Here is a 20,018-nt window from a genome sequence, read left to right as displayed (position 1 = left end):
AATTGATTATACATACTGTAAAACAAAAACAAAAAATGAAAACGAAAAGCGAAAGAGAGTAAAAAAAGAGTAGTAATATTTTTTTTGTTTTTTTGCTTTACTACCATAAACAAAAATAAAAAGCAAAAGGAAGCGAAATATTTTAAATGATTTAAGTAAGAGTAAAATAATTTTTTGTTGTTGTATTTAACATGGAATGGAATTAAAAAAAATAAAACTAAAAATTGTGAGAGATATAAGAACACGAATAACGTTACGTTACGTACTTATCTAGATAACGTTGTTTAGAAGGAAATTTTTCGTTCTTAATTGTTAACTAATTCTTAATTTGAATTTTAATCATATCTATGTAATTAACAGTGACACATATTACATCTTAAAATTTATTAAATTAAAAATATTTCCATTACTTTTATTTATCATTAGTATTCAAACCAATATGATATTTATGCATATACAAGTATATACCTGCATATGTATGCCATAATATGTACAAATTTTTCTAAACTTATTTTAAAATTGATTGCCACAATCCTGTTTTTACAACAGATAATACTGCTTATAAGCAAACCACAGGGGCCCCTAGTTGTTTATAAATTTTAGAAACCATAAGTTTGCTAAGTTTAATTTTTTCAAAACAAAATTCAAAAATTTTAAATTAAAAAAAAATAAAAATCAAAACAACAAATTTTTTTTTGTGAATTTCTCAATATGTCAAATTACTTGCTCAAATTACTGGCAACAAAATTTTCTTGCAAGTTGAACTGCAAGTAAACAAGCAAGTAGAAATATTTCAATGTGTTAGTAAAATTTTTGTATGTATTGCAACTTTCTTGCAAGTAACTTGTACATGTAAATGCTGGGTTACAGGCAATGTTAATTAAGAATTAATCATACATATTTTACAGCAGAAAGCAATGGCAGCACTGGTTTGGTATTTAAATTCAAAAGCAAAATGAGGAAAGATTAAACGTATTTAAATATTTAAAATAAAATAAAACCAATAATTTTGAAATACAAATATATATACAGCTATTATTCATTAATCATCAAGCATTTAACAATTCAATCCGAAAATTTTTGAGCTAACAAATTTTATAATTTTTGCAATTTTGGCCCTTGAGTATCAAAGTATATATCCAAATCTAAGTTTACTTCACATTAATTGCGGTAAATTATGCGGGGTTTATTTAAAAGCTACAAACATGAAAGATAATTTACTGCTGGGTGCGATGTGCTCCAGGAGTATAAGAAGTATTTAGGTAAGTGCGATAGGTTTTAATCAATAACTAAATATGTACTTGCTTAATTACTATTATGTCAAAATTTATAATTGCAGCACATAATTACTGTTACGACGCTCTATTCGCTAGTCGAAAAATAAATTTTGTAATTTCATTAAGAAAACTCTTAAATGGTAAGAAATTTTTAGCATTATTTAAATATGTTTCATTCACAGCAAAGTGCTTAACCGGCTGATGACATCATATTCTTGCATTGAAATCTTATACATACATATATAAATTCTATTTCTATTACTTATCCATATTTAGTGTTATTTCAATGATTTGTTTGATTCCAAAACATAGGCAACATATTTGTAAATCTAATTATATATAGCAGGTGCCACTTCATTAAAACCCTCTTCACTGTAGAAAACGATTAGAAAACCTGTTGTATAATGGTATCAATAATTGAATCATTTCCACAAGGATGCATAATTAAAGTTCAATTTTTGTTAAAACAATCTTTTTATTGAAGTGAATTTGTAATAAATAATCATGATAGCGAAAAAAAGTTAATAATTTTCATTTTTTGCAATTTTAAACCTAACTTGTATAATAATCTTCAATCACTTGATTATGATTATACTTCGTGTCGAAAATATCAACGTTTCGTCTATAATTTTTGTATAATCATTGAAAATTTTTTTTTGCCTTAAACTACTTTAATTTTTAATGATTATTAATTTATGCGTCCACATGATCAAGCAATTTGTGCTAATTTTATTCAATTTTCCTTACAATTCTATTCCTCATCTCTCCAGTTCCTCATCTATACCAGTACCCATTTGGTTTGACTTTTTCTTCTATTTTGTCCAATTCGCTATTTGTTTTTTTTTTGTATTTCATTATATTTCAAATCAACATCAATTTTTATTTTGAAGCCTTCTCACCTTGAATGGATAAAACCTGTACTTTAAAGTAGTTTTGGCCATATTCCAATATTGAATCAACGTTTTATATATTAAAACTTTATACAAGAATAGGTACATAATTTTTATATCATTATATGTGGAAGTTATATACTATAAACTAATACTTGGCTAAATTAAATTTTGCACAAATAGTCGGACTATAGTTGTGGGGTACCTATATGGAAAGAATTAATTTTATTTTTTTCTTGCCTTTTTGAAATCTAATGAAATTTTCAAAGTATATTATTATGGTATTTACATTGTATGCAATAAGCAAAACTATAATAGTATAAAAACTTTGAAATCAAAAGAAAAATTAATAATTTTTAAAAACCATATGAGATTGTTAACTTAAGTTAATAATGTATAGTGTGATGATAGGCACCTTAAAATTTTAGTATGTTCTATTCAAGTACAAATATAGTTTTATAGTTGCAATTTTAAAATGCGGTTATTACTAAAATTAGTAAAGACAAGGTTTATTTCAAATATGTTGGAAAAAATAGAAAAAATTGCAAGAATTCAGGTATGGAAAAACCTAATTTTTGATGTACAGGTTCGTTATTTTTGAGATTCGCTTATTTGTTGGGTTGCCGACAGGCGTTCTTGTAAGCCTATTGCATTGACTTCGCATGTGTAGACAAGCGGGATCCCTTCTTTTATTACTACTACTACACTACTACAGGTTTCATAAGAAATTTTAAATAAATAATAAATGCAATTAGGTACTTTCATTTATTCATTAATAAATACGTGTGGCGCATTTATTCAATGAGATTTCGAAAATTTAGAAAATGTGCAACAATATGGCCCTCAATATTTAACCTAGGTTTATGAATCCTGCAAAATATTGCAAATTAAGTCATTTTAATTAAATGTTAACCAATATAATTCTAGTTTTTCTTTTAATTTTTTTGTTAGATCATAACATAAATGGGTAAAAGCAACACATGATAATTTTCATTTTTATTTATAGTAGTTTTGTAAAAGTAAAAAAAAAAGTCGAATAAAATCTTATTTAATAACTAAAAATGGATGAATTTTCCTTAAGGAAAATTTTCATTATACCTATATAGGTAGATCTAAAATACTTATAGATTTAATCTTAACTGCATTTAAAATTTTTTATATCTATAATCGTTAAAAATGTTAGAATATCTAGTCTATTGAAATAATGACAATGATAGGGAAAAAAACCTGTGCTATGTAATATAATGTGTGGACATTTTTAATGCATGTAATAATAGGGAGTTCCAATATAAACTACCAAAAAATTTTGATGAAATTTTTATATTCTAAATAATTTGTTTATTTCATCCTATAATCATTTCTCATCAGATCATTTAATTAATTTTCTAACACAATTCGTGTGAATTAATCTTCAATAATTTTAATTATGTTTTGCCAGTTCTTAATTAAGTATAGATTTTTATTCGAACGATTACTAAATAATTTTTAAATTATAATAGATCTTTAGAATAGTTTTTGTGGAACTCTACCAAAATACGCTTTTTGTGATTACGTGTACATCTAAGCTTTTTGGGATTACGTGTGAAAAGCATCAATATTGTATCTTGTGCAGTAAATCATACTGCATAACACTTTATACTGATAATTTTATTGGAAAACTCTGTAGCATCCTCAAAAAACTCTGTGGTAATTAAATATACTCGTATATTTCTTTAACTCTTAATTTTCATATGCAGGCCATTATTATTTTCTTCTTTATCTGGTTCTTTTAACTATTTACCTGATTAAAGAACTTTATTTTTTTATAGCGAAAAACTGATGAAATAATGATTATTTAGATAAAAAAAAGAATATAATATTTTTATAACACAGAATGAAGAATTTTATTAGCGTTTGCTACAAACAAATTGATTAAGATAGAGTGATTGGAGGTTACAAAAGCAAAGACAACGAAAAAAAACATAATCTTACATATATGAAAACTTGAAGTTACTATAAAAAAAAAGCAGACACAAAAAATATTATAATTTAAAAAAAAAATAATATTGATGAAATAAATTCTCACTTTTGCTGCATAAATGTGATTTAAGTAATATAAAATTTTGCTTATGCGAAAATATAGTAGGTTTTTCTCTGTCTATCTATTTAATGCGCGTGGATATTCAAGTTATTGGAATTTAATATTTTTGGCGCCCACTTCAATCAAACATATATAATATAATTAAAATACTCTAATAGAGTTGAATGTTTTTCGCACCATTGAACACCTTTTCTTCAATCTAGTATATACTAGTTGTATAATCAATAAAAATAGTAATACCAGAGTAAAATAGACGTTGAGTTAGAGGCGCATATACACGTACTTTTACGATATTATTAACATTTTTATATTATTGGAGCGATAAAATTTTGTACGTATAAAAAAAATTTTTTTTATAAATATTTTATAATGATATTATTTTGAGACAGCACTAAAAGATAAAGAAGAAAAACGAGTGTTATGAAAAAAAAAATTTATAAAAATTTAAAAAATAAAAGAATTTCGTTGACAAGTTTATTCCTCTTAAAGTAGGTATACCTATTTTAAAAAAAATTTTAGCTATAAAAACTTTAAACTGCAAAAAAAAAGAGGTTATTCCATTTTTTTAAAACCATTTTGTTTCTATAGGTCTACGAAATCTATACCTAAAATGGATATCGCATGTTTGGTACATCAGTGAAGAATTTGAGGAAAAAAACTTACTTACATAAGCCTTACGAGTTAAATTTAATATCTTCATCATTTTGGTATCCAATTATGAAATTTAATAATAATTTTAAAATTTTTTTTTTTATAATGAATAAGTTTTAATCGTATAAATTAAAAGTTTTCTTTAATTATTATTTTTTTTTTATGTTATATTGCAAAAAAAATTTTCCTTCTACCTATTATAATAATTTTAGTTAAATATATTATGCATTGCATTCATAAAATGATAATGGAATATTAATGATAATTATATTAAATTTCTAGTGTCTTGTTACAGTACAGATAACTTATATTTTGCTTGAAAATTAAAGAATTCAAACCAATTTCGGTTCAATCTTCGTTAAATGAATTTCGACAGTTGTCAAACAAGTAGCTTGCATTTCATGTAAGTTGCCATTAAACAATTGTATTTGTTTCATATTTTATATGCAGTTGCGTCATGTAAAATTAGAAAATGTGCCTAATTTGTTTTAAGCATAAAGTAAAATGTAGGATAGTTGCTTTTATATATATATAGTATATTTCGTATGCCATTGAAGAAATTTTCAATTTTTGTTTTGGGTCAATTAATCAACGAAAGACATCAATTTACAGATGAATTGAATGATTAATTATTAATGCTTAATTTCTTAAATTGAATGACTAGTTTTTGCCATGAAATTGTTTTTTTTTTTTTTTGTTATTTTTCTTATTTAATTTTTTTTTGTGATTTTGCTATTATGACACTTTGATCAATGAATTCATTTAGCAGTTTCGATGTAGTCATAGATATCTGTTTTTCTGTAATAAAATATAATAATTATTATCTTTGAAAAATAATTTATAGTCAATGAGATAATTTACAATGTATTACATTTTAATTGCAGTTTTCACAGATTTAAAAATTGTATATATTATATGTATACTTGATCCTCAAATTAAGTTGCAATCGTTACTGTAATTATTTTGATTATGTATTATTTGAAATTGAAAGTGGTAGGTATATAATTATATATATAGAAGTAATACAAAAATTTATAAAAGATTTATAATTGATGAATTGATGGCTGATATATGTTATTGATGAAGTAAGAGATGGTAGAAATTTTATTTCTTTTAAAGCTATTGTTTGGTGAAATTGTTTCAATTATTTTAATTGAATAAATTCCCGATTTCTCTAAGTTATATCCAACACAATAACAAATATGATTGCAATTTAGTACTTTTTTCTAGAACTTACTGTTTTACAATATGAAAGTGTGTACTATGTACTGATATTAAAAATAAGAAAAATATTAAAATTAAGATTTAAATGTTCACTATAATAATATTTAAATGGAAATTTTAAAATCATTTTATTAAAATTGAGACCATTGACAATTAAATTTCATTCAATTACTTATACTATATTCACTTATATAATAATATTTTTTTTTCTCTTTTATAAAATAATATTTTTTAACTTTTAATGGAATGATAATATACAAAATGATTGCATCGTAATCAATTGTAATAAATTAAATTGATATGCACATGCTATTAATTTATTATAAATTACGATAATAGTCATATGAATTGATAATAAAAGTTATTTTCAAGAAGTCTACTTGAAACTATTTTTTCATTTTATATTTAAATTAAATTGTATATATTTAAAAGATGATTTTTAAATAATTTTTGCTTTTTTTTTGTATTTTCAGCAAATATCTTTTTATGAAAGTTGTTCATTAAAGAAATACTGAAATGATTACATTACAAATTTTAGTAGATATAATTTCCATGATAATATGCTGAATATCAGATCACAACATCGTTTTATAATATTATTACGCTTACATTAATATAAGATACCGCTTTAAAATTTGATTAAAACTGTCATTATTAATCCGGACTCGACAAAGTACTAAGTGTATCACACAGGTGATCTTTATTGCCATATAAAAACGTAACGGAGGAGATTAATTTTAAAAGAATACATGTGATTTTAATAGTAAGTGGCGTACAAATTTTAAAAACAAAAGAATCTTTTTGATACGAGTATAACCACACCGGAAAAATATTAAACTCATTTTATCACTACAAACAATCTATATACAGTGATCGTAAAAGTGATTTGTGTTGTACAATGTATAACATATAATATTAAACACTAATTTATTAAAATTGAATTTAAATAATAATAATAATTAATTCTTCTTTTTTATGATCACCAATTAATTTCAGACTTAAATAACAATTTTCAATAAAAAAAAAAACAAGCAAAAAAAACTTCTCTTACCATCCCATATATTTAGTATAATTGGCAATTTTCAATGACACAAACACGTCGCATATATAAAGGCAAAAGTAAATTTCTGATGTGCATAATAATTATTATCATTTAATTTACATAATTATCATGAATCAACTGGAAAGAAAAACTTAAACAAAGAAAAGAAAAATAACGACCGCTCATGCTTCTTGTATAACACGATATTTAACCACACAATGACAGAAATTCACTGACCTGCAACATGTTCATCGTCACTTTTCAACTATAAATGGCAAAATGGATAATAATAAGAGTGAAGTATGTATAGTTAATATCATGTTTTACCTCATTAAATATTGTCACTACTCATACTAATACTATAATTTTAATGAAATTTAAAAAAAAAACAGAGAAATGAAAAAAACTTTTAAGTTAAAAGGGACTGCATTTTTTTAATAGTTTTTATTATACACCGCCAACTTACTTTATTACACAAAAATCATATAACAATATTATTATCATCGTTACGGTATTAATGCTACAATTTTTCTTTTTTTTTATTAATTTTTAGAACATTACTTTGCGCATACAACAAATCTTATTTTGAAGAAGAATTGTAAAGGAAAAGGAAATCTGTATAAAGAAATTTATTCTCGGTCACACCGACTATTGAAAATGAGGAAATAATTGGAGATTCGAAAATTGTGTACCATTGGAGGCATTAAATTAATTACAACTTTATTAGAATACAAAACATTAAGAAGCTTGAGTTGAAACTCTTTATCAAGGTGTACAAATAGATTTGTTTCCTCTATTTATTTAATAAAAGTTTAGCAAATTTACACATCAAACAATCGAAAATTTATCAAGAAATTGGGTACAAACGATTTTATAGTCAAAATAATGAACATTGTACATTTAGTTGTTTTCAATGTTCGAACTAAAACTTTTGGAGAAAAATATAAATAAATGCCATTGCGTATTGAAGATTGATCAATAAAATTTGATCATTGTACTAAATTACAAAGGAAAATAAATTTAAAGGAAATTTTCGAAATTGGGAAATGAGAAAGAATTAAGTTACACGGTACTACACGGTGTATGGAATATGAAGGTATGACCAGGAGTACTTATGTATAGGTGATTGAAAGAGACTTAAAGTGATTTTTGATTAAATATGATATTGAAGCTCACAATTAAAGTGGCGGTAGAAAATTAATTCAAAAACAAGAAAATTTTAGAAGAAAAAATGTTTATAACATTTAATTCATTAAGGATGAGGTAATGTACACTAAAATAGACTAAGATTATTTTTAAGTTTGTAGAGTCCGAGAATTAAATTAAGTAATGGCAGAATATAAAATTTTGTTAATGTAGATAATGTTAGGTGATATTCTTAATGAATTGAGAATCGTGTATTTAAAGAATAGCAATAAGCATTCGAATTTCACTTTTTTGTATAACATTTTTGAAAACTTTTAACATAAATCCAACATGAATTCTTATACTAATAATTTAGTTAATAAAAAAGGAAAAAGAAATAAATTTAAAAGTTTAAAAAGAGCGCATAACAGTGCAGAACAGCACTCTATCAATTCAAATTGAACGTTAATGAAGCGTTAAAAAACGCGTAAAACTATAATTACATACATATTTAAATCGTGTTATTTCGGTTGATTGAACAGCACTTTTGTAATCCTACATAAATGTACATATACAAAAAATAGTGTTTAAATAGCTATTGGGAAAATTTTTTTAAGAAACATTTTTAACACATGTTTTTTTTTTTAACTTTATACCATAAAATAGGTGGGTAATTTTTTTTTCTACAGTTCCTTTAAAAAATATAAAAATGTATGTCAAACTGCAGGGAACATAAGCATAAGTATATAGTCTGTTAAATTATTAGCAAGACTAATGAGGATATTATAGTTTTTCAATTTCATATTCATATGATGTTTATAATAATGTATGTATGTACATTATTTACGCATCCATAAGTATGTCTAAAATATTGTAACATGATCGCCGGGGCACCGAAATTAATTTATAATAATAAGTATACAATTCAATATGTCTCGTTTTGTATTATTACTAAATTACGTACAAAAGTAATTGTAGTAATTGGTTTTGTAATAATGAATTTTAATATAAAAAGTTGGTACTTCGGACCAGTTTACTTACGAATTGTTCTTAATTGATAAAATTTTAATGTTAAGATTTAAGTAAATGTTTTGTTTATTTTAGAAAAAAATCGCCATGAAAGCAAACTCTATGTCAATTATTAAGTAAAAAGAAGATATTTAAGTAGAGTGTATAGAGCTTTTATGAAATTGTATAGTTACTAGACTTATGCTGATCTCGATAAAGAAACTTGAAGTAATCCCTCACCTGAAATGTTATTGGATTTGATATTATTTGATCAGGTTCCATTTTGTATTGATTGAGATTCGAAATTGAAAAAAAGTGTTTTAAAACCTTTTTTTTTAATTTTCATTTTTCTTCATTGAACTTTCTTGTAACTCGTTTATTAGTTTTAATTTTTTTTATCGCGTTCTAGATCTTCTAAATCGCATTCTAAAGACACAAAAAAGGGACTTTAAAAATAAAATAACCACAATATTATTATGATTTGTTTTCTTGTTCTTTTTATTTTAAATTTAAATTCATTCCGAAAAAAACCGAAGAGTTCTGGTTTTTATGTACATACATAAGTTTTAAATAGGTTTCTCCATTTACTATACAATAATTTTCACTTATAAATCCCAAGTATTAAAAACTATCATTTTGGCTAAAGGAAGACATTAATCTAAATATTAAAAAATTGAAAAAATGTGCCACAAAAGAGTTTTAAAATTTAAACAACTGGAGAATATCAACAAAGAAATTGAAATATCTTTTTATTTTTAGTGGAAAATTATTGATTCTTTTTGTTTTGTTTTGATTCCTTTTTGTTATTTCTTTCTAAAACCATAAATTGAATTTGAAGAAAAAGCAAATATGTTATATTCAAAGAAAAAAACCGCTTGTAAGTTAACGTCCAATACATGAGTAGCAAATGTACTTACTATATTATATGTACAAATGTTTGTTTAAATATTTGACATTAAGTTTAGATTCGAAAGGATTTTTATAAGATGATAGGGCTTCTATTCGGTTTTGATTACAATTTTCTATTAAGCGTAGCTACTTAATTGAAGAACAGCAGAATGTAATATTAAACGTAATAAGTAAGCGTAATAGCAGATCGAAAAATTCGAAAAAATTTCGAATTTAACTTTTAGTGTATAAAAATCCGAACTTTATATAAAACTGTGTAAAAGTGTAGTAATTTAGGGGAGTAGTTACGCAAGTATATTGCGGGAGATTGTTTTGATGTAGAAGATAAATATCAAATTCTATTTACCAAAATTTATAAATTATTTTGTAATCTTTTATAATAGAATTACCATACAAAATTGAATTCCATTTACAAAATACCAACTACTTATATGCTTCGTAAAGTTTATAACTCCTTAATGGAAACACTTAGGATTGCTCATATTCTGAATTTCAAAACATTTAGTTACATTTCAATATGTAGAAAAATCTTATTTTTAAATTTTTTCTTAAGAAAATTTATTTATACATCTATAGTATTTGCAAAATACAATCATGAAATTACAAATATAAGCTTCACGCGCTTAATTCTAGTAAGACGTACCTATTTTTAATTCACTATCGAACAAGTTGTTTCAGAATTTATAAAAAAAAAATGTTATCAGTTTATTAACTTATCTAGATCTATTATTATTGAATCGTTAAGATTGATTCATTTGGTCTTTAGAACTAGTACAACTCAAAATTAAATAACCTGCTTATTTAAATTTAACTGCGTGTTGCATTTTATATTCAAACAAAATATCAGCTGCTTTATTTTGTTCTGTTTTTGGGATACAAATATATTTTATCGAGAATAGTGATACTAAATTGCGTTAGAGTCAGATCTTTTCAATTTATAAGTACATAAAATGACAAAACCAATATCTGGGATTCTGTTTTTTTTTTTCGTAACGATTTCTTTTTAAATTATTATCATTCAAAATTGGGTACCATTCTGTTTAATATCCTTTTTTTTTTTATTATTTGCTTTTTTTTCTCTTTCTTTTTAATAGAATTTTGTTATTAAATGATATTCCTAGGGTCTGGTCTGGGTTAACTTATGTACATACTCAAATATGCAGGCACTTGAAAGATGTTAATAGAGCGTGGAATTTTGTAGTTTTTTTTTTTTTTTGTACCCAAGATAAAGAAGAAAAGACTTTAAAAATGAAATTTGTTTTTTTTTTTATTTAACTTTTTTCTTCATTGGTATACCAACAATATCTTAAAATATATGACCAATATATGTAATTTTGGTTTTTTTTTAAGAAAATCGGTTTTTTATGGATCATTAAAAATTACATGATTACACATAGTATGTATGTAGGAACGTTCCACATTATATTGTGTGTGAGATGTAGGAGAAGACCAAGAAAAATTAAATGATCGTATGCATTAATAATTTTTATATATGGTAATGGTTATCTAATGGTATCCATTTGTTAGTATTTTTTGAATGCGTTTTTAAAAAATAAAAAAAAAAATATAATGTGGTAAATTCTGTTTTTTTTTCTTTTTTGGGAATCTAAAAATGAAAATTATATGGGTATATAAAATATATATTTAAATGTATTGTGGTAAAAATAAATTTGAAATTTGAGTAAAATTTATTATAATAAAATTAGAGAATTTTAACACCAAAGACTTAAATTTTGAAAGCATATAATTTATAAAAAAAAAAAGACTGTATTTAGTTTTTATGTAGAATTTTTGATAATAGTCGATAAGTGATTTTGATTCTAAAATGATTACCAAGTACTTAATTATATTGAGAATTTTAAAATTTTCCAAATTTTTTTTAAACTCATTTTGAAAACTCAATGAAACTCAATTTAAATTAAAATAAATTTTAAAAATAATATATTTTCAATTATTTTACATATTTTTATTAGCCAAAATTGTAATCTAATTAAATTAGATTTAAAATTTACTACAAATTGTACAATTCTGTTAAAATATGTTTCAAAATATGTCTTTGATTTTATTTAAACTAGTTCCAGTTTGGATTTTATCAAAAATTCGAGTTAACTTTTATTTTACTGGATTATAAGCAGTGATTTGTTAATTCTATGACTATAATTTTTTTTGCGATAGACTGTCATGTCAAAATGTACAACCGAACAAAAGTAAAGAACATTAAAATTTCTTTTGGTATTTCTGACAAAGAATGAGTGAAATTTTTGGAAAATTTTAAAAATAGTTAGGAAACTCTACTTTTAGGTAGCATTATCCTGTTCTGAGCTCTAGATCCTATGTCGCAAATCTAAAACCTATCTTTATTCCACAAAACTGTGTTAATAATAATTATAGAAAGCTATACTTGTAATAATTATCATTGAAATACACTGATAAATGATTTAAAGTTAAAGTTCTAACTTTTTAATTCCGTATTTAATTTGATGTGGTCGTTCTAAATATTTTAATATTAAATCTTAGTTTACACATTTTGTATATAAATATTACAAAAACCTAAAGTATCTTTATTATCTATTATCAATTTTAAAATTAAAATCAGTAAAGTTATTAATAATATCACAACTTCTTATATACACATATATTTTAAATACATAGTAGCACTTCAAAATATAAAAAGAAAAATTAATAAGGCTTAAGGTGGTAGGCATTTATTTTTCTTAAAAAATTAACAGATAAGGTAAAAATAAACCACTTTTCGTTTTTTTGTCTTCTTTCCACTATTTTTTTTTTTTTTGTAAGTGGTTGCCGTATTACATCTTATCATCTTGTTCACTTCTGTTTTAACATCATATAAGGTAAAATATACAATATAAAATAAATATTACAAAAAAAAAAAATATCCTCGCCTAAAGGTGAATCAATGATACCAAAATGGAGCCTCATTAATTATTCCAATCATCTATAAAAACACTTAACAAAAAAATGTGTTTTCTTTAAGTTTTTTTTTCTTTTAAATTTTTCAAAATAACAATAAATTTTTATAAACAAAAAAAAGAGAGAAGTACGCGGTCTTTAATACTTTATGTTAGTATACGAGGTAATGTTGATACTAAAAATTTCTTGAGAGTCTTGAAATCATAACAAAGCAATAAAAAAAATCTGATGTGGTCAGCACATAACCGACCGCATTGTGTTTTGTCTAGTTAAATGAAAGTGTTACAGAATATTATAAAAATGTCTGTTAAATACTTCTTTCCAATTTTTAGGACATTAGTAAGCTTATAGTTAACATACCCAGAAAAATGTAAATTTGACTCTTAGTAGAGTTTCGCTTTGTGCTACCCGAATTCCCTGAAATGCTCGCCAGTTAGTTTCGGTAACAACCAGAACTCAAATATCAAATTTCAAGAAATTCCATCAATTTGTTCTGTGGATATGGTGAAAAATGTAAAATCGGCCCGCAAATCAGTTCTCGAGCCCTGATCTTTCCAAAAAAGTTATATGTTCATTGCTTTAATATGAGGAATTCATATATTAAATTTCAATGAAATCGGTTGATTATTTCTCTTTATATACACAAAAATGTATATTTGGCCCGTAGTAAACGTCTAGTTGCCGATGCCTGATTTCTTCCAAAACATACGAATTTTTGCGGACGGTCGAGCTGAGCTTACATATAAAATTTCAAGTAAATCGGTTGAATATTTTCTTCAAAATGTTCAAAAATGTAAAACAGGCCCGCTAAAAAAGTGCAGTTCCCGAGGCCTGATATATACCAAAAGTTGATCGATCCGTGCCATGGTGGAAACAAACTTACATATAAAATTTCATCAAAATCGGTTCAGCCGAACTTGAGATACACGCGTGCACACACAGACCGACAGACGGACAGACCGACAGACCGACAGACCGACAGACCGACAGGTTGCTAAAAATAGTTTATTTACACTTCCCTACTATGGAGAAGTACGTTCCCACCGAAAACTCGATATGCAAAATTTGTTGCCATCACATAACCTACCTATTGTTTACACAATACGGTCGGTAAAAATCTAAAATATCTGAAAAGTCGAAATTTATTTACACGTTTGTTTGTATTTTTACAATATTATTATTTGAAAAATCAAAATTATAAATTATAAGGATTCTAAAATTTACAATAAGGGGTCCCCTAAAATGTTACAATATTTTTTTAATAAGAAAAAGTAAGTTGGAGAAAAATAATGTGGAGAAACAAATTATAGTAAAACTGAAAAATCTATTGTATTTCTCGACAGAATCAATAATTAGAATTCCTTCTTTCGAAAATGTTTATTATTCCGATAGCTTGAACAATTTTGTCAGGTTAAATTTTAATTGAAATGAAAATGTAATTATTAATGCAGATAAACCGATTTTCTCTCAAATTTGAGCAACTTGCCTTGATTTCTTTGCACTTATTCTATTAATTTCAAAGTAAACTTTTATATAAATTGATAACTGGTTTCATGAATTTTAAATGTGAACAATATTAATTATAGTTTTCGCATACATTTCTTTACAGAAATTAGTATTAGTAAAATATTATAAATAGTAAAAATTCAAATTAATCTTGCTTACTAAAATTACTATATTAATATATTTAAAATACAAATAAATATTTAAGTAAAAGAGAAAAAAAAAATTCCTTACCTTTAACTATTGATGATGCCATAACTAAGTAGTAAACTATGAATATCAGAAAAATTTGTTTATATCCTCCTGATGATTTTAAATTAAAATTTCTTTTATTATTTTTATTATTATAACTATCAGATTTATATTTATTATTATTATTATTATTTTTATTATTATTACAACTACTATTAAAATAATTCGTGTAATGAAGATGATACCACCACCATCGAAATTCATTTATCGTTCTTGATAATCTTGATTTACAATAATTATTTTTTAGAAATTTTTTAGTTTCCAATGAATTAATATAAAATTTTTCATTATTATTATCCAAACTATTATCATTATTATTATTATTGATTTGTTTTCTTATATCTAATAAAGGTGTATTATGAGTTGCAATATTATTGATAGTGGTGGTAGTTGTTGTATTATTAAATATTGTATTTGTTGATAATGATTTTATTTTATTAATATTTAATATTAAATTATTATTTGTATAAATTGATGTTAAATTATTATCATTATTATTTACATTATATGTAGTTGTAGTAGTAGTGCTATTATTATCATTATTGTTAATCATTTTATTATCAAGTATAGTTGTATTTGTATTTATTGAATTATTAATCATATTTGTAATATTCGTTGTTATTTTTGTTACCGCTGCTGTTGTTTTTATTTTATCAATAAAATAACTATCATTATTATTATTAGTTGAGGTCATCGAAATTATATTCGAATTCCTTGTTGTTAAATAATATTCGAATGGTATTTCAGACATTTTCACCTTTATTTTTTTTTTGTGTTTTCTTCTCTTTTTTATTTCTATATTTTATTGTGTTTCATGTCCCATTTATTACTCCAATTTATTACCTTTAAAGTATAGGGTAAATATAGTGGTGTTATTTAATAAATTTTTCCAGTGTTTTTTTTTTTTTGTGAATAAATACGATGAAATAGTAAAATATTAGGTATGTTATACTCGATTATTAATTCTAAATTTATTATTAGTAATATAAGCACTCTGTTTTCCAATATTTTATGGTATTATTTTAGTTTATTTAAATTTTATTGACTTAGTTGTGACTTTAAGCTGCTTGGTATTTTTTCACTTCTTCAAATTTTGAAATTTCTTTAATGCTTTCTTGAATACTTAATTTATGGTTTACTATTAATTTAATAAATTACATTATTAATTTCATATATTCAATTTGAAAATAATTTTATTTTAAAATTTTTTTTTTGTCATAGTAATACCCAATATAAATGGCACATTTCATATAAAATTAATTTTTATTTTAAATTTTCAGTTTGTTTACAATTTATTTAAATTTTATATGGAAATCAATTCAATAATAAAATTTATTGTATCATTTAAATGTAATTATATTTTATAGTTGAAACTAAAAAAATTTAATAAATTTTCTTGTATTTTTTAGGTTCTAATGTTATAAACCATCACTTGAATTGAAATTTGAACAAAAATTAGATGAGCACCATAAATTTAATAGAAATCATTAAAAACCAGGTTGGGAAATAATTTTTTCTTTTCGTTTTATTTTTTGTAATTTTGTTTTTTAAATTAAAATATTAACAAGTTCGCGAAAATTTCCACGTTACCGACAAAAAAACAAACCACGGGATCTCTTTGTTCTTGTTACAATGATCCTTTTTAATTAATATTAAAAAACAAAAATCAATATTTATGCACTCGTTTATCTGCAATTTTATAATTCCCTCTTTAAATTAAGAAAATTTAAAATTATTTTTCTTCCGAATCCTTGTTTTACTTTTAATTTATTATTTTCTTATTTTCTTTTTATAAATTTCAATAAACTGACATTTTTTATACATTTCTAATTCAATACAATTCTCCATTTTTTGATCCTTGAATATTTAGACCATTTCATTATTATTTTATAAAATGCTATCTATGGCAAATATAAATTGAATAGAAGAAATGAATAAAAGAAAAACATATTATCCTTTAATTTTTTTTTTTAAGTTTTTATTTTCAAGGATAAAATTTTTTTTTTTAAAACTTTTTGCTTTTTTATATTTTTGTTTTATTTTTTTAATTTTATTTTAGTTTTTTTTTTATCTAATTCATCTTTAACTTTTCTCTTTTATTGCAGGAAAAACAAAAACAAAACTTCAAGGATATTCTAGTTTAAATAAAAACGAGAGAAAGAAAAACATTATTATTTAAGGATAAAAAATAATATATGAGAATATTTTTTTTAAATGTGAGTATGTGGTTGGGTTTTTTATCTTTATATAAAAAAAAAACCAATTTGTGGTTTGTCCAAAGTGTGCACCATAAATAAAATATTTCTTATATATTTTTTTGTGTTCAAGTATTCTTATGCACTGTAAATTACTTCAATTTATCCTTTTTTTTCTGGTATACACTACATATTTTATCATTGGATTGTAATTTATCCTGACATACAATTTATAAAAAAAAAATTTTGTTGTATTTTTGTTCTTGTTTTCTTCCCTACTATAATATTCTCTCATATATCCTCTCTAAAGGATTCAATAATATTTTAAGATTTTGGTTCTCCTTATACGTTTCAAAAAGTTATTTTAATTTTTTTCTTAAAATTTCGATTTTGAACAAGGTCTTCTGTAATCGTCTTAAAAACGATATTCAATCATATAAGTTCAACTTTTTTCTTTTTTAATTTTTCTGTTGCCTTGAATGTACACTTTTTTGTTTTACATGTCTTCTTACATGAAAAATATCCTTGAACATTTTCTTCGACAAATTGCATTTAATACAATATAACTATGAACTTTAGTACATAAAAACTGTAATGCTACTAATACATAATTTTTTAATGGATATTGCTGCATTTTTATGAAAGTATCATGGTAGTATAGTAGCAATATAGCGATAGAAATTATATTATAAAATGTAAGTTTTAAAAACATTTGAAAATTATTGTATACTTTGACATCAAGAAAACAAGAAGAAGAAGTAAAATAAATTTTTATATAACAATTTTTCACTCGGCTTAACTATTATGGTCAAACAAATTTTTGAAGTTTTGAACTTTTTTTCATGTACCGAAGACAGAAAAATAAATAAACAAGGATAATAAAAATGTATATATATATATGTAATAAATATAAAAATTTTTATATAAAAAGGTCCTTATAGATTTCTGTACAGTTGAACTTTAATAATGCCAAGCTTCAAAATGTGTTTGTATGGTTTAAAATATGAGTATGAAATAAAGATGACCTTAGAGGTTCAAAATAAACGAGAATGTTTATGCTATTTTTTGTTTTTTATTCTGCTTTCTATTTATTTTCTTACACCATCCTATAAGGATCATTGATCTTTTTTCGTTTAATGATTGTATAATGTAATATTTCCTATTTTTTTTTTATTTATTTTTGTTTATAGATTTTTATCGACTTTTTGTATGCAGAAAGCAAGGTATCATAATCCCAACAATTTTATTTTAGAAAATGCGTTTCTCCATAGATTTTAGTGCAATGTCGTCTTGTTTCTGTACTTGTATTTTATTAAGGGCCTTTTTTATTAATTTCAAAGGAATTTTTTGAAAATTAATTTTTTGAGTTCTATTCGGACTCAATAATGCTAACGAACTTTTCAGAAAAATTGGATTCCATAAGTTGAACCTATTTAGCTTAGAACTCTATCAGGAACTATATACATTTTGGAAACAAAGGTTACTCGTGCTTTAGTAAAAATTTTAAATAACCTTAAAGAAAGACATTTTCTAAACATTGTGCCAGAAAACACACGTTATGCGACTAGCTATGGACCTGACCTCACATTAGATTTTTCTTTTTAACAAAATTGTATTCTTAAATGTAGTTCTTTTGAAAAAAAAAACATTAAAAAAAATTCCTTGCTTAGTTTGCTTGTCCTTAAAAAACATAATTTTTTGTTAAAAATTTTTCCTTTATCCTTGATTTCTTATTTTTTATACTCACACTACATCTTTAATTTAAAAAAAAAATTGTATTTTTTGTTATTATCCTTAAAGGAAGTTGTTTTACGCTTATTTTTACTTCCCGTTTCAGTATTTATTTAAAAAAAAAAAAAACGAAATCAAGTTGAGAAAAAAACAAAAAATTCGAGACTTTGGTTATGTAAAATTTTTGTTTTGTTTTTGCTATTTTCTTATGCACTATTGAGATTTCTATTTTCCTTTATATATATACATATGTATATATATATTTCCCTTTAAATATATAAGAGCAGATAAAATTTTTCAAAAATGTCTCTAGTATAGTGTGAACATTGTAAGTTGATGATGATGACGATGTTTGATGATGCAAATAAAATGTTGTTGTCGATGCATTTTGAAAAATTTCAAAAATAAATTGAATTTTACTGTTTTTCTAATATTTTCTTATTTTTTTTTCTTTTTTGTTAAATTACAAATTTTGATACGTTTTAGAAGTTAGGACTTCCTTACTCCTTGTTCTTTCTCCTACTCACTCTTCTTTATATCATTGATTTTTTGTTCAAAGTTCAGTCTTTTCAATAAAAAGAATAATGTTCTGTTGAATACAAACCATCTGATGTTAATGTCGATGAATGGTAAATTGTGGAAAATGTCCTGAAAATAGAAAAGAAAAATAAAAATATATGTAGTTGTTATATTAGAAAATCTTTTGTTAAAAGGTGATGAAGTTTTTTTTTTATTTTGATTTTTTTTTGTTCAGACACCAGACAGATTTCGAGAAAATGTTCGAAAAATAGAAAAATATTTGAAAAATTTTCCTTCTTACTTATTTTCTTATATACAATAAAAAAAAAAACTAGTAGTTAAAGTACATTATTCGTGTATATTTAAGTGGAAAATTATTTAAAAATGCAAAAATAAACAATAAAAAAAAACGAAAATAGCAGATGTTAAAATTGATGATTTTCTTTTCAGTCTCGTTAGTTGTTGTGATCCTTTCTGATATTCTGTTGCTTAGATTTGCTTCCCCAATCAAAGTTTAAAATGATGTCTTTCTGAAGATTAACAAAAAAATAATTGAGAAGAAAAAAAAAACAAATGTGAAAAACATCTTGTTATTTCTATTTTTTGTTTTTAATAAGACAACGTTTTCTCGTTAATTTTTTGGTAAACTAGAAAAACGAGAACAAAAGAATAGTAGAGACA

At 23.6% G+C, this 20,018-nt stretch overlaps 1 protein-coding gene across 3 annotated transcripts in view; it reads right to left on the bottom strand.

Moving 5' to 3' along the window:
- The window catches only part of LOC129616033 (GATA zinc finger domain-containing protein 14-like), a 103,596-nt gene extending 84,134 nt beyond the window's left edge, over positions 1-19,462 (bottom strand). For 2 of the 3 annotated variants that reach the window (XM_055531467.1, XM_055531465.1), the window contains exons 1-2: positions 19,323-19,462; positions 14,875-17,027 (exon numbers count right to left, since the gene is read on the bottom strand). In XM_055531467.1, coding sequence (XP_055387442.1) covers positions 14,875-15,643 — 769 coding nt within the window. In that variant the 5' untranslated portion in view covers positions 15,644-17,027; positions 19,323-19,462. Of the gene's footprint in view, positions 1-14,874; positions 17,028-19,238 lie in introns of all 3 variants that reach the window. The other variant, XM_055531466.1, reaches the window with a different exon arrangement.
- Positions 19,463-20,018: the final 556 nt, after the last annotated feature.

The sequence above is a fragment of the Condylostylus longicornis genome, unplaced genomic scaffold, assembly GCF_029603195.1.
Source record: "Condylostylus longicornis isolate FDR11 unplaced genomic scaffold, ASM2960319v2 ptg000160l, whole genome shotgun sequence".
Taxonomy (NCBI): domain Eukaryota; kingdom Metazoa; phylum Arthropoda; class Insecta; order Diptera; family Dolichopodidae; genus Condylostylus; species Condylostylus longicornis.
Note: the sequence above shows the minus strand (reverse complement) of the source record. Positions and strands in the feature narration are given on the sequence as shown.